The sequence below is a fragment of the Mytilus trossulus genome, chromosome 1, assembly GCF_036588685.1.
Source record: "Mytilus trossulus isolate FHL-02 chromosome 1, PNRI_Mtr1.1.1.hap1, whole genome shotgun sequence".
NCBI lineage: Eukaryota > Metazoa > Mollusca > Bivalvia > Mytilida > Mytilidae > Mytilus > Mytilus trossulus.
The window spans coordinates 84,118,034-84,134,354 of NC_086373.1; the positions used below are offsets into that span (position 1 = coordinate 84,118,034).

The 16,321-nt window shown below is 30.7% G+C and overlaps 1 protein-coding gene across 1 annotated transcript; it reads left to right on the forward strand.

Annotated features, from left to right (window-relative positions):
* Positions 1-10,858: 10,858 nt before the first annotated feature.
* Positions 10,859-15,430, forward strand: LOC134687501 (fibropellin-1-like). The gene is made up of 5 exons (XM_063547861.1): positions 10,859-11,037; positions 11,838-11,951; positions 12,662-12,772; positions 13,288-13,361; positions 14,045-15,430. Exons 1-5 carry the CDS (start codon positions 11,013-11,015, stop codon positions 14,156-14,158), a joined length of 438 nt encoding a protein of 145 aa, XP_063403931.1. The 5' UTR covers positions 10,859-11,012; the 3' UTR covers positions 14,159-15,430.
* Positions 15,431-16,321: the final 891 nt, after the last annotated feature.

The following is a 16,321-nucleotide window of genomic DNA, read 5'->3' on the forward strand; positions in this document are numbered from 1 at the left end:
TATCGACCAAACAGACAACAACAAAACCAACGACGACGAAGACAACGACAGCGAAGAATACGAAAACATCAAATAAACCTAGCACAATATATGTTGCAACCCAAAAAAGTATTTTTTTTCAATATATAGAACATTTAAGTATCATAATCATTTGTATACAAAATATGTTACTTCATTCAATATAGTCATAGTATATACCTTTTTATAGACTAACTTACACATGGGCACCATGACATGGTCTACATTAACAATCGTATGCATGTCGTCAAAACCTAATAGAGTTTAGCGTAAATGTTGAGTACACTTACACCACACCTAATGTAGATCAATGTGAAGACGACCTAAGTCAAAAACATATAGGTTTAGAATGAATAAAATTGGAGGTAAACGACTCTAAGGCAGCTATAGAAGTATCAAAAGTTTCATAATCATCACTTCGCACTCACTTCTGGAAATTAATTGTCAATAATTTAACTGTTTTATTGATGAGTTTGTTTTCACATGACAATATATATATGTATACAACAAATATTATTTATGATTCGATTAACTATTTTGCTATATAATATTTCATATTGCACAAGCATAAGATATAAATCATCATCATTTTCAATCAATTTGCATTACTATGATAAGCCAAATATATAAAATAATGTGTTCTTATATCATCCTAAATTTTACAGAAGGCGTGATCACAAGTTGTTCTAGAAATCCTTGTAAACAAGGAACATGTATACCAATGAATAATCAGTATTTATGTCTGTGCTGTCCTGGATATGAGGGACATAACTGTGACAAAGGTAAAGGCAATTTTAACCATTCAAAAATTTAATAAACAGCTGAATAGATACTGTTGAAAAATATCACAGTCTGTTTCAGCTTAATTTGTTTCTCCGGCTCATACAAAACCTTGGTAAATATGACAAAAACTAACACATAATTATGAATGCTTATTTTTGTTTTTTAGAAGAAAAAAAAATGTTTTTCACGAAAGTGTTTATAAAATATAGAAAATTTTTCTGATTGAATATTTTGAACAGTAAAACTTCTCTTACTGTTTGTAAGTTATACTTTGATATTGATTTTCACTGATTTAATTGATTCCTGTTCACACTATATTTCATGTTATGTGAACCATAAAAGCGTAGTAAAACCAGTTTTATGGCATATCATTAAAAAACAAATTGAATCTGTTTTACCTGATAATTTATTGGCTTGACGCTACTACGTTTCAATGTTTCGTGAAACCGTTACACTAAAAATAACAAAACGTTTTTATTTGATATGACCACAAATCCATTACAACCTATGACGGTTGATACCGAACGGACGGACGAACGGATGCAAACTTAAAAAAAAAACAATGCACCTTCATGTCAGTGGTGGTGCATAAAAGAGACCAAACCAAAGAAAAATTTCATCTAGGTACACTTATACCTGCATTAATTAAATATAAATTGGATACTGAAAACTAACAATTGGGAGATCATTTTTTTTTATCGCGTTTTGTTTACAGATATTGATGATTGTGCCAACAGTCCATGTGAGTACGGAACTTGTAAAGATATGGTTGAAGATTTTCATTGTGAATGTGTTGTTTTCTTCAAAGGCAAAATGTGCAACAAATGTAAGTAACAAGTTTGTTGGTTGTATATGATAAGCAAAACAAGGAAATATAAGGGTCAAGTTTAAACAGAATTGAAATCTACAAAATTGCTAAAACAGATAGAAAAACGCACCTTTGATTGACAAAACTTATCAAGTCTTCAAATAACTATTTTACGTAGTATATTGACCAATCTTGCTTTTTACCAATCTTTGTTCTCTACTGTATGAAAAGATACTAATTTTATTTGTCTCAAACATTGATTGAACAAATAATTGCTACTGAAAAATCAATACATTCCGTCAACCAGACACCAATTATTTTTGACTGTTAACTAAAAATGTATATATTAGTTTATTCTATTTGATGTTAAACATATCATTCATTGAGATGTGAAACGGAATTAGCAACATGCACAATAAATAAAAGCTGTCTGCATATCAAATGTACAAGGTATCACACTAAAAAAAATGCCGGTAATCCTCAACCAGGAGGTTATAATTTAAATAAAAGATGTTTTCTCTGTACTAAATAGTTTAACCAAATCTTGTTTTAGGTTGCTAGCAATATTTTTTTAAATTAATAACGACTGTAATGTATACACAGTACGTATAAGTATAAGGTAATGAATGAAATAATATTGCAAGATGACTGATTATTTGTTTTTTAATTTTAGTTACATCATGGGCAATTGCTTTTATGTCACTATCAGCACTAGCTCTACTTATTGTATTCTGTTGCTGTTACCGCTGCATTTGTGGAGCGTATGTATATAAATCAGATAGTATATCATAGATTCATCATTTAAAGTAAATACATGTAGATGTGATATTTAAATCTTTTTAAGACAACATGATTACAATGTACCTGCACTAGGTGAACATTGCGGAAAATAAATCAATAACAAAATAAAATAATACTTTATACGCTAATCAAAGTGCAAAACTTTGGGAAGAATATTTTCAATGTAATTATCACTATAGAACAAACATACAAAACTAAACATGATTTCAATGATTTAGTAAATTAAAAGAAACAAAATTTGTCTATTTAGTATTGAAAGTATAATGAAAGTAAACATGGTAAATTATCAGACAACGGAAATTACTGTACATAAAGTAATTTATTATATACAAGTAAAAAATCTTTTTTAATGTGATAATTTTTTTTCTGATAAACATTCTTCACGATGAGGACATAAAACCATTATGTATCGTTTAGGATCAGCCTGATACAAACGTGTATGTAGTTTTTTTTATAAATGTTCACCTTTCTTTCTTCTTTTACCTTGTCTTGTATTTAGTTTGACCTTAGGTATGTTAAAAGACTTGACTTATTGTTCAAAACCTGATCATTGAATAAGAACGTATATTGACTTCAGAATGTTTTGTGGTGTTTGCGTTGTTTGGTTTCTGACTCAATGACTATTGCCCTACATCTTCATTGTATATATATAGACGGCTGCAGTGCAGGCGATTTGGTGTCACGATATCACAGTAGCATGGGTTCGAATCCCGGCGAGGGAAGAACCAAAAATTTGCGAAAGCAAATTTACAGATCTAACATTGTTGGGTTGATGTTTAGACGAGTTGTATATACATTATGTACACATCCATGTATCACCATCATTGATGGCGATCCGATGGATACATCTGTTGTAGAGTTGTCACTGACTCAGACGTACTTATGAATATAATTATTTTCTGTGACTGTATATTACATTAATTTGTAGGATCCTTTACTATAGATAATTTAGCTGATCTGTAACAATAACATCTTCATGCCTTATAGATCATGTACTGTAGTACGCCGCTAGATTAAAACTGACGTGGAAAGGTAACACATGCCCACCGGGAGCTCTTGTTTTGAGAGCCCAGGTGGTCGTGTGGTCTAGCGGGACGGCTGCAGTGCAGGCGATTTGGTGTCACGATATCACAGTAGCATGGGTTCGAATCCCGGCGAGGGAAGAACCAAAAATTTGCGAAAGCAAATTTACAGATCTATCATTGTTGGGTTGATGTTTAGACGAGTGTATATTAACATATTGATATATGCTCGACCATGCCGCCTCGTTGAATACGATGTCAATCATTTCGAGATGGTTTAATTTTCATTCTTAAGACTGGACACCGTAGTAAATTACTCGCGAGAAAGGATGAAAATTTCATTTCAGACGCATAGTAGGGTTGACCTTCTTTCAATTGACACATACAGAATATTTTCCATATCACTATGTACATACTAAGTTCAGGAATTGCATTTTCTGTATTACATGTAATATTTCTTCATTCTTTTGAAAAACAAATTTTAATTAGTAATATTTTTTACATTGAATTGATGACGTGCGTTTGTAATTCAAAAGATAAAATATGATTTGAAATAAACATGTTTTCATAGATTGAAACGAGACGACGAAAGAAAGAAAGTAGAACCATTGAGGGAAAAACCAAGACCACAACCAATGGAAAGACCACCACGTTATGATGATTGGTAGTAATGACTGAACCCGACAATCTCACTTTTGAATTGCATTGTGATGATAACCAATTATATTAAATAATAGATGTTATCGTATTATTAATTACTCAATTTATAATTTTGTCTATCATCAAGTATGAAATAAAAAGTAGAAAGTTTTAACACGAATAACTCTTGATTTTTTTAAAACAAAAAATGCGTTTTTCTCTTATTGTGACATCTATATATAAAGATAAATAACAAAACATATTTTCTATGAGAGTACTCACAGAAATATCGTACGTTACAGATCAAATGATTATTGAAATTGAATTTAATAGGAAATACGAAGGAGTCAATCATACTACTATAAGTCAAAGAAAAGGGCAAGACTATGATCTAAGGAAACAAACAACACCAATCATTAAAACACTTAACAGAAAACTTAAGTTTGAGTGATACCTGTCGATCTAGAAATATTATATATTTATAACAAAATGAGCATATGATTTCGTAGTTTGTAAAACAAAATCGTAAACAAAAAATAAAATTTTACATGACTATTATCATTTGACTAATGATGATATAATTCTCGCTACATTGAAGACCCATTGGTTGCCTTCGGCTGTTGTCTGCTCTATGGTCGGGTGGTTGTCGCTTTGACATATTCACCATTTCCTTTCTCAATTTTATATACAATGGAATATTGGTTAAAAAGACAAAAACTGAATACAATCTTTTTATTGGGAGAAGGTGAATGTGCGTGTCTTCAAACAGACAAGAACCATGCGATTTAAAAAAGGGGTAAGAAAAAATAGATAAAATCAAAACACACCATAAAAAAAGTACAAATTATTACAGTTATAATATCAACCTTCTTTTCTTTATTTACATATTGCTCCTTGTTAAGATTATATTTTTTTTATTCTCTTCTTTTCTATTAAATACGAAACCAATTTTCACTTTTAAATCAATAATATTTATTTATCAATATTATGATATTCAATTTAACACGGGTAATTTTTGTCAACATATTCTGCGTAAAAAAAATCCTATTTATCAACATACGGATCATAACAGATTTTTTGTCTACACCTCTTATATCTGATTGGGTCACTTTAAATTTCTTATCAAATGATTAAATATGTATTTAAAAAGGGACAGGCTTATCAAGCCATTTAATAGATTATTCGTCAATTCAGAGATACACAGATCAATGTCAAAATATCCAGTAAACAAATACTGTCCTTTCACGTTTAGAAAACAGGCATCATGGGACACACTGATAAATAACACGCATTCGTTAAGATGAAACAACACCACAAAAATATACTTGTTAGCATATTAAAGAGATAAAGCAAAATTGAAAAAAACCTGCAAAATAAAGGCAACAGTAGTATACCGCTGTTCAAAACTCATAAATCCATGGACAAAAAACAAAATCGGGGCAACAAACCAAAACCGAGGAAAACGCATTAAATATAAGAGGAGAACAACGACACAACACCGAAACGCAACAGCATACAGAAACGGACCAAGCAACAGACAATACACCACGAGAATAACAAATATAACATCAAAACCAAATACATGAATATGGGATAGACAAGTACCGTGCCACGTCTTATCTCAAAAATAAGAGAAAACAGAAACGACTCAACGTTAAAATGCAACACACACACACACAGAAACGAACAAAATTATAACAATGGCCATCTTCCTGACTTGGTACAGAACACTTTTAAAGGGGGATAAAAGTGGTGGGTTGAACCTGGTTTAAGGCATGCCAAACCTCGCACTTTAATGGCACAGTTAAATATAACATTGAAATGAAAACAAAATATTACAGGACTACAATACAAATAAAAAGCAGAACATATTAGACAAAGAAAAGCATGATTAATAAATAACAAAAAGCATCAGGTTTAAAATTCAATACGCCAAAAACGCGTCTAGTCCACACGAGACTCACCAGTGACGAAAAAAATACAAAATTGTACAGCACTGAAGATCAAAAGTTGAAAAGGTTTTGCCAAATACGGCATTGTTTGTATGCCCAGGATAAGAACATTCATATTATATAAAACAATTCACACTATTGCAAACAGTAAATTTTAACAAATGAATATGAAAGAGATATACATAATGAAACTGAAGTAAAAACTAATTACAGAAAACTAAACCCGAATACATAACGCCCAGATATACAAGATCGAAAGTGAAAAAAGTACAAAGTTGTACAGCACTGAAGATCAAAAGTTGAAAAAGTTTTGCTAAATACGGCATTGTATTATGCCCGGGATAAGAACACTATTATATAGAACGATTCATGTTATTGCAAACAGTAAATTTTAACAAATGTTACAAAAACAGTAATAGCAATTAACCTGAGTCTTTTACAATTAAGAAAACAGATAAATAAAGGCAACAGTAGTATACCGCTGTTAAAAAAATCATAAATAGATTGATAGAAAAAAACAAATCTTGGTTACAAACTAAAACTGAGGGAAACACATCAAATATAAGAGGATAACTACGACACAACAGAAACACAACGCTAAAATGTAACACACACAGAACAGAACTATAATATAACAATGGCATTTTTCCTAACTTGGTCATTCCTGAATGTTAAATATAACACTCAAATGACACCATTATCCTGTACTCTATAGTATATTAACTCATAATCGTTACTAGGCTTAAAAGTTTGTAAGCTTCAACAGACTCATCCTTGACGTCAAAATCAAGAAATTTAAAAGGATATACAGCAGTAAAAACTAAAACAATTCAAACCTGGTTAGCATATTATAGCTACGATAATCTATTTCTATAATAGAACATCACTATTTCGAAAAATTCAAAGTACATCCGGTTGCATGCAAAAATAGGTCGGAAAATATTCTCTTGAATATGTCAGTTGCATTTAAATAATCCTACATTTTAATGCAGTTAAACGTTTCTGTGTCATAAACATGTGTCTTTGGTATTTTAAAGCAACATTATTTTTTGGGGGGGCTTTAATAGTATATTTTGGATTACTTGGTTACTGAAACTTGCTCACAGGTTAAAAAAAAAGGGGGGAACGATTGGTTAACTTCCAGTGATGGTTAATTTCTTATATGCAATAAAATGTAATGTGAAATTATTTTCTATAGTACTGGACACTCACAGAATGAAACTGTACTCATGCCAAATATTTCTATATTCGAAACAAAGATTAATTCTCATCATTTTATTATTTACAAAATAGTTTTTCCAAGAATTAAAATATGGAAAAATGACACGAATGTTAAAGCGCCGGCTTGCTAAGAATTTCTCATAAACAACGGGTGACCGAACAACACATTCATTCACGATTTGGCCCGGTAACACAGCAATTTCATGGTGCATGTTTTTTAGACAATACATTCAAATTACAAAAATCGCACCGGCTCTATATAATTTTAACAGTGTAGTGTACTACTATTGGGACAATTAATATTAAAATTATAGAGAAGTCTACACGCTCTACTTCAAAATATGGAACTTTCTCTATGTTATTGGGGTCTTAAATTCAGTTTTAGATAGAGTTTCAGACGCGTTATTTTTTTTACTTTTTCAACATTTTCAAACCACTATTTAATATGAAGGATCAGCGCTCATTATTTCCAATTTAATTTCATGTCGTTACTTACTATTACATGCATGAAATATCAAGGAATAAATTGGAAAGTATATTAAAAAAAATTACGTTATTCACTGTTTACACTATGGTCTATATTCGTAGATAACGAACACCAAAGGACGATAATTGTGTTCTTGGACCAATTTTTATAATTAGCCGGTCCTTTCTAATATTCAAAATGTATGGCTATGTATGAATTCGTAGTCACGGTAGGTCAGAGTGGGAAGAATACATCAAGTGTTTAATGAGTGCCACTCACAATCATATCCAAGTTGCTGGGGAAATCATTTACTTCCATGCAAAAAAACTGTGTTAAGTCAACCCACTTAGATCCATTCAAAATCTCCTGAGTATATTACGTTTTTCTTTATTTGGGTCGGGATGGTCGTTTTCTGGTTTTCTTCGTAGAGTTTTGATGAACTTTGTTAGTCTTTTCAGTCGAAAACAAGAATATCCGATAAAAGATATTCATTATACGTGCCATGTGTTTTGTTACAAAATACAAATCCTTATTAAGAATTAAGGTCAATCCAAATTAGATTATTTTGTCTGTATCATTTTACGTTCCTATGTGGTATCAAAATATATTCATTACTTTATTGACATTCACAGTGTGTGTCTACCCATTATTGAAAACAACTACTTTTGAAAAAAGCGCGCTCGTTCGAACAGAAATTGATTTTTTTATATATTTATAAGGAAAATGAAATATCCCGAGGTGCGATAACCAATCATTTCTTAAAGCGGTCAAAATGTTTTAAAATAAAAAGTTCTAGTTATTCGTTAACTGAAATACTATTAAAGTTCTCATAGACTGCAAACAAACCTTTCCAAATAGATTCACTTGCTTTTAATTTTTGACAACATGCATGGCAACATTATAGATAAATAAATTTATGGGTGACCTATCCCATCCCACTTGTCCCTATTATAAAAGACAAACAACTGAGACAATGACAAATAACATTGCAACAATTACTGTTTGAAAGATATCATGGTTTTCAAATACAGTCTACAGTCTGATTATTTATATAAGGAATTAAAACAACGAGTTCCCATTGAACACGAGAAACTTTAATTTATAATTAATGATACCAACATACCATAGAGAGAAGATATATGCATATATCTGAAACCGTGCATATGACGTAAGTATTATGTAAACGAATTAGAAATCATTACTTTCAGAACAATGGTTCTTAGACAACCGTTAAAAAGATAAGTTGATATAAAAATCTTCTATACAATCTGACACGTCCGTTGTTATCTAGTCGTTATATAAAGCCAGTTCAACGTCAGTTTAAAGTGTAAAAACACAATGAAAAACATACCTTGGATATATGCTGCCATCTATATATCCTATATTTTAGTATTAGATTTGTGTGACGCCTGTGGAGCAAATAGTTATTGTACAGTAGAAGAATGGGCTCCGTGGGGTTCCTGTAATGCTACATGTGGTGGCGGAGTAAACACGGTACAGGAGAGACAAAAGATGATCTGTTGTAATACTGGTGAATATTCTTCATTGAAAGGGTGTTTACAAGGTTGTAACATTCCATTCAGTTGGTGGCAGGTAAATGCTACAGAATATAAGCAATGTGGAAAATGTCAGAAAGGAGGAACATTTGATGTAAAACAGAATACATGTATCTGTCCTTCTGGCTATGGAGGATCATGTTGTGATCGTAAGCTGTACGTATAGCATTGAAGTTTGAAAAAAAAAGTTGATAAATTCGTCATTTTTTATAAAGTACAACCACAGTATTTTTAAAGTTTCAATCTTTTTAAAGAATATACATAATTAAGAAAGTTTGCAAAGATGTTTCAAAATTTAATGCAAAACAAGTTAAATTTGTTTAAGAACATGGCTATAAAATTATAGGTATAAGTGCTGATATAAAATTTTCAATGTTGTGATACACTCTTGTTCAGGAGTACGCAGCCAATTATTACTTGTTTCAATATTAATATAATTTAAGTATACTGTAATGCAAGTGAAGATGATATTTTTGTTTCTTTATGAAGTTTCTAGTCTTTTCATTTTTGATCATCTCATTCGTCGTAAAAAGTGGGACGAGGAAAAAAACAGTGAATTAAAAGATTATACAAGTCTATATGCAGGGACATCTTCTGTGAAACCTCATTCAATCATAGTTTATCTTAATAACTGATATCCTGTTATGTCAGTGCTAAGTAGTGGTAAATAGTGAAATTAATGTTATGTTGATTTAAATATATGTTTAGTTAAAATTATAACTCAGAAGCAATTGGCAGTTGGGTATAGCTATCTTACAAGTAATTAACAGGTCTATGTCGATCTTTATTATAAATCTGCTGAATTAATTTCTAACCTCTATTTCTGAACAGAAATATCGTGATGTCGTAAAAGGTGATTTTTGTTAATTCTTTTATCTATAAAGAGAGTATATTTTCCAACTAAAGTATTAATAGTCTTTTATAAAACGTTTTTTTATTTATTGCAATGATTTATCTTGAAACTATGATTATTTTGCAGTACGAACAACATTACCTAAAACCATGAAAACAACAACAACCACAATACCAACGACGATAAAGACAACATTAAAACCAAGTATGAAATCTACTACAATATATGTTACAACTAAAAAAAGTATGTTCAATTTATAACAAAACTAGTAACTAAGCTAATAACATAAAGTCTTTGAATTGATAAACGTTAAGGTTAGTGTCACGGGATATATGTATTCAATATAATTTTATGTTGTTCCATTTATTTTACATTTAATGTTATTTTTGTTTTCAATTTTATATGTTTCCCATTTATATAATATTCATATTTCATATTCATATTCCACATGACGATTGACGACAAATAATTTTGCGATGCGCTTTTATGAACAGACTGTAGCTTTGTACGCTGTGTGGCTTTTCATACTGAATAATTAAATCACGTCACAAGTATTAAAATAAGTACTGTAGAAAAGTTAATGCGATACTTTATTAATATGCAAATGATATATATTCATATTTCATTGCATGAAATTTTCACGAACTCAAAACGTGGCAATACTAAACATATATATGTATTTTAAACTAATATGCAACTTTGGAGTTAGTCACTCTGATCAATATATATCCGGCAGACAGATAATGAGAGTCACCGCTACTTGTATGTGTAACTTATTCATTCTTATAGTCATGTTTAAGTGTTTCAAATATTTCAAGTAAAGCAAAGGTATTTTAGTATATTGAATATAGAATTAGGTTTGGTTTGAAGGCTGTAATTTTCTTTACCAGTAAATGTCGGAATATAGCTCCATTTCATGTGAGTATTTCACTTTTATCTTACCTCATATACATTTCTAGAAATATGATTGGTTTAATGTGTCCTCGTGGAGACTTGTTTATTCCATATTAGGTTAGTAGGGAGGTGGGGCTTATTTCATGGAGTTACAACTTTGGCCCTTGTTTGATTGTTTAAATGTTTTTAAAGGTCTGTTAAATATTGTTATAGCGAGGTTGAGGTTATTAAATTGTTATTGTTGACATTCATTTCTATTGTGCAGACCAATGAAAGTAAGTTCTAAAAATTGAACACTTGAACACTTTAATATAGAAATAAGAAGATGGGCTATGATTGCAAATGAGACGATTCTAGTCCTAATTCAACAAATAAAAGATAGTCGGAATGATAAATTTGTTACATAGTGGGCTAGTAACCTACTACGATATATACGGGGTCAGTACATTCCATATGGGGTTCAAACTTCGCTCTCATCCAATTGTTTAAAGTTTGTTTACAATTTTGTATATTTACAAATACATATAAAAGTATCATTATTCTGGATGACTCATTTAATGCAGACAAATAATACCACAGCTTAAGTCTTTGGTTTTTTTTGTGACTTTACCTTCACCAAGTTTGGCGATAATTTTGGTGTCCAATTTGTCCTACGACATTAGCGATTTGAACATATCTTTATATTGTACTAGAGTTCCTAATATTAATTGTCAGATTGCCCATGTTAACTTGAATATAAATTATCATCTTTGAAATTGATTTTTATTCAAATTATATATAGTGTATCAAACAATGTTTTCATGTCATCACCAACTTTACAGAAGGCTTGACCACAGGTTGTTCGGGAAATCCATGTCATCGGGGAACATGTATACCAATGAATAATCAGTATTTCTGTCTGTGCTCACCTGGATATGTGGGACATAACTGTGACAAAGGTAACAATATTGAACGATTGAAATCTCAATACGTTTTTAGTTTAAAATGCATGAAATATTCATTGTGTATCACATACTAATATTGAAATAAGAAGATGTGGTATAACTGCCATTCAGACAACTCTTCCTAAGAGATTAAATGACAAAGAAACTTCTATAGATCAATGTACAGCGTTCAACAATGAGCAAAACCAATATCGCATAGTCAACATACTACTTCGGTCCAATGTGCTTCAGCAAATCATACCAAAATCGTATTATATTATAAAGAGTGAAAAAAAATCACTTTTACAGCTTTACTTTTTGGAATGGAAACACCTGTTTTATGATATTTTTTTATAAGGATTATCTGATCATCAAACATTCATAACACTTTTTAAAAGTAAATGTCTTTAGGTGTAGAAAAAACGCACGTCTGCCGTATCCAATTATAATCGTGGTATCTTTGATAATTATTATTTATCCAATAAGTTTGACCTGAAACTGAACAGACGGAAGGACGCATATACAAAAACACACAGTGTCCTTAATGTCACTAACGCTAAAGGTGCATAGCAAAGGCTCACCTACAGAAAAATGCTACCAGAAACATTTGTATAAATAAAATAGTAAGCGCAATCTAAGAACTACTGGTTAGAAGATTAAGACACTAACATCAATGTCATAGTAATGACGAATTAAACTTTTTGTGTAATATGTTTCGTTTCAAGACACTGATGATTGTGCTAACAGCCCATGTGAGTACGGAACATGTAAAGATATGGTAGATGATTTCTATTGTGAATGTGTTGTTTTCTCCAAAGGCAAAATGTGCAGCAAATGTAAGTTTGTAAAGGCTTAACTAATTAATTGGAAACATATGATAGATAGCACTAGGCGAAACATATAAGAAGAAGCAACAAAAAACATTGCAAATAAAAAAGTGGTTAGTTTGAAACAAATACAACTCGACAAATCGTTCAAAAACAGTACACGAACAGACAACTTTTATAACTGTATCAACGCTGTCACTAAATATATAGGAATATACGATATGTTTTTTTTATTTCTAATGTTACATTTTCGTTTTCATTCATGTTGTAGTCTACTGTATGAATCAATTAACTACATCTGAACAAACTTATTTTCTGAATTTTATGGTGGCCGGCTTCGGCCATTTTGCGTTTTCGCCCTATAGAATATAAAGGGCGAAAACGCGAAAACGTGAAAACGCGAAATAGCCTTCACCGGCCACCACAGAATTAGTATAGCCATTTGACGTTAAATACAACCAGCTGAGCCAATCATCAGTTTTTTCAGAGAGTTAGGTGAAAATGTGTGTTATATTTTATTTCAGTTACATCATGGGCTATTGCTTTTATCTGCTCTACTTTTTGCATTCTGTTGCTGTTACAGGTGCCTTTTTGGAACGTATGTATATGGTATCAGATAGTCAAACGTTAATAAAATAAATCCTAATTACCTAGATCCTTTAAAATAAAGAACACATGTTTTTCTGCAGTAAAAATGCGGACATCAATACAATCAACAAAATCAATTTACAAACATGGTTAAATGTCGCATAAATAAAGGCAACAGTAGTATACCGCTGTTCAAAACTCATAAATCCATGGACAAAAAACACAATTACAGCATAAAGAAGAAGATAATTACACGTGAATTAAAGATGATCACATTATATGCCAATATACGTCAATAATTTGTCCTCTTATATTGCAATTGTACTCATTAAGTCTGTTTGGATAAAAGCAGTTTTATTGAAAAGACTTATCCGTCGCGAAATTTATCTTACTACGAAAACTCAACATAATGTTTAATACAGTATTTTCAGTCTAAATCTCCTCTATTTTTTTTATCCTGTCATGATCTTCAGTACTTATGGTACATAAATTCGAATGATGTAGAAAAGCAGAAGCAAAGTATAAGTTTCCTTCCTGTCAATTGACACATACAGTTTACATATGTATTATAGCATTTCTTAGTTCCAAAATTGAGAATAAACATTTATAATATATTTTGATAAAATTGTTTAAAAATGACGTTCGTATGTTTTTCAAAAGATTAAATTAATTTTGAAATAATTATGTTTTTAGAGATTACGAAAAAAAGAAAGTAGAACCACTGAGAAAAATGTCTATACAATACCAAGCAGAAAGACCACCACCAACGGAAAGACAACCCCCAATAGAAAGACCACCAAGTTATGATGATTGATAGGAATGTCTGTACCTGAAAATGTCATGGATAAATTGCAGTGTGATAATTAAACATGTTATCGTATTACATTTTCATTTAATTTTCCATTTCGTCTATAATAAATTTCTGACAATAGAGCTAAACAAATTTATTCATTATAACTTGTTTTTTTTTATCCTATTTGTTGAACAATAAAATCGGAGTAAAACTCAGTATATAGCATTTGATTAAACCAATATTCACGCTACTACGTTTGAATGTTTCATGAAACCGTTACACTAAAATATAAATACGTTTTTAGTTGATATGACCACAATTTCATGATATAAACATTACATTGATACCGAGTAGACCTACGCAAAGGGAAAAAAAACCACAATTCACCCTCACATCGTTGGTGGTGCTTAAAACTAGAGAATCAATACACACAGGAATACTTTTATACGCTAAAAAGAAACTGCCTTCTGTCAATTAATAGTTGATAGATCAAGAAACTCGCATCGTTATCAGTGTTTTGAATAAAAAATAAGATAAAATAAAAATATCCTAGGGAAATTCAAAACGGAATGTCCTTTATTAAATAGCGAAACATGCAAAATCTCAAACACATCAAACGAATGGATAACAACTGTCATATTTCGGACTTGGTACAACCATGTCCTTTTGTTAAAAATAATGTTATTTAAATTTTTCACTTGACAGTCGAATAAAACTGCATTATTGAAATATTAATAACAATGTGTAAAACAAACAGACATCGGTAAAAATGTCAAAATTTGGTTACAGCAGTTCACATTGCAATGTAATCTAAATCACTATAAAAACAAATAACCATTTCAATAAAGAAACAGGACAGCAAAAACACTCTATTTGGTGTTTGATTTCCGTCAATCAAACACCAAATATTTCGGACTGTTAACTAAAAATGTATATTATACTTTATTCTATTAGATTCCAAAAACGTTATTCATAATGGAATGAGAAACATGCACAATACATAAAAGCTCCTTGCATATTAAATGTAAGAGGTATCACATTACAAAAGACATGCTGGTTATCCTCAACAGGGTGGTCATCATTTAAGAAATGTTTTCTCTGATAAAAATTGAGTATACAAATCCCTGGTTTAGGCTGCTATCATTATTTTCAAGTTGATAATGACTGTAATGTGTGCATAGTAAGCATACCTATAGGTTTAGAGCTTATGACTGTATTGTATTCCAAGATGACAGTGATATATTTGTTTTTCAGTTACATCATGGCAATTGCTTTTATATCAATAGCAGCACTAGCTCTGCTGCTCACGTTCTGTTGCTGTCACCGGTGCATTTGTGGAACGTATGTATATTACATCATATAGTCTATTATAGATTGATCATTCATAGTATATACATGTAGGTGTGAAATTTTTTTTTTTTTAAGAAAGCATGATTACCTCCACTAGGTGAACAATGCGGCAATTAAATAAAAAACAAACAATATAATACTTACACACTAATCAAAGTGGGGAGAATAATTTAATTTAATTATCACTATAGAACAAACATACAATACTAAACATGATTTCAGACAACGGAAATAACTGTACATAAAGGAATATATTATATACAAGTGAATTTATTTTTTTATTGTGATCATTTTTTTTTTGACAAACATTCTTCACGATGAGGACATAATACCATTATGTATCGTTAAGGGTCAGCCTGATACAAACGTGTATGCGGTTTTTTTTTAAGTGTTCACATTTTTTTCTTCATTTACAATGTCTTGTATTTAGTTTAACTTGAGGTATGTTAAAAGGGCTTGACATATTGTTCAAAACCTGTTTATTGAATAAGAACGTATATTGACTTCAGAATGTTTTGTGGTGTTTGCGTTGTTTGGTTTCTGACTCAATGCCTATTGCCCTACATCTTTATTTTATATAAATTAACATATTGATACAGGCTCGAACACGCCATTTGATTTTCGAAATTTAGTGTGGACACCGTAGTAAATTACTCGAGAGAAAGTATGTAAATTTCAGAAGCATAGTAGGGTTGACCTTCTTTCAATTGACTCATACAGTATATGTTTCATATTCCTACGTACATACTAAGTTCAGGAATTGCATTTTCTGAAGTACATGTAATATTTTATTATTCTGTTTAAAACAAATTTTAATTAGTGATACT

Bases quoted from the DNA above. Each gene is read 5' to 3' on its own strand.
- LOC134687501 (XM_063547861.1), top strand. From the start codon at position 11,013: ATGTCGGAATATAGCTCCATTTCAT. The intron at 11,952-12,661 runs GTAACAATATTG...TTTCGTTTCAAG, and splicing joins GGGACATAACTGTGACAAAG to ACACTGATGATTGTGCTAAC. The intron at 12,773-13,287 runs GTAAGTTTGTAA...ATTTTATTTCAG, and splicing joins AGGCAAAATGTGCAGCAAAT to TTACATCATGGGCTATTGCT.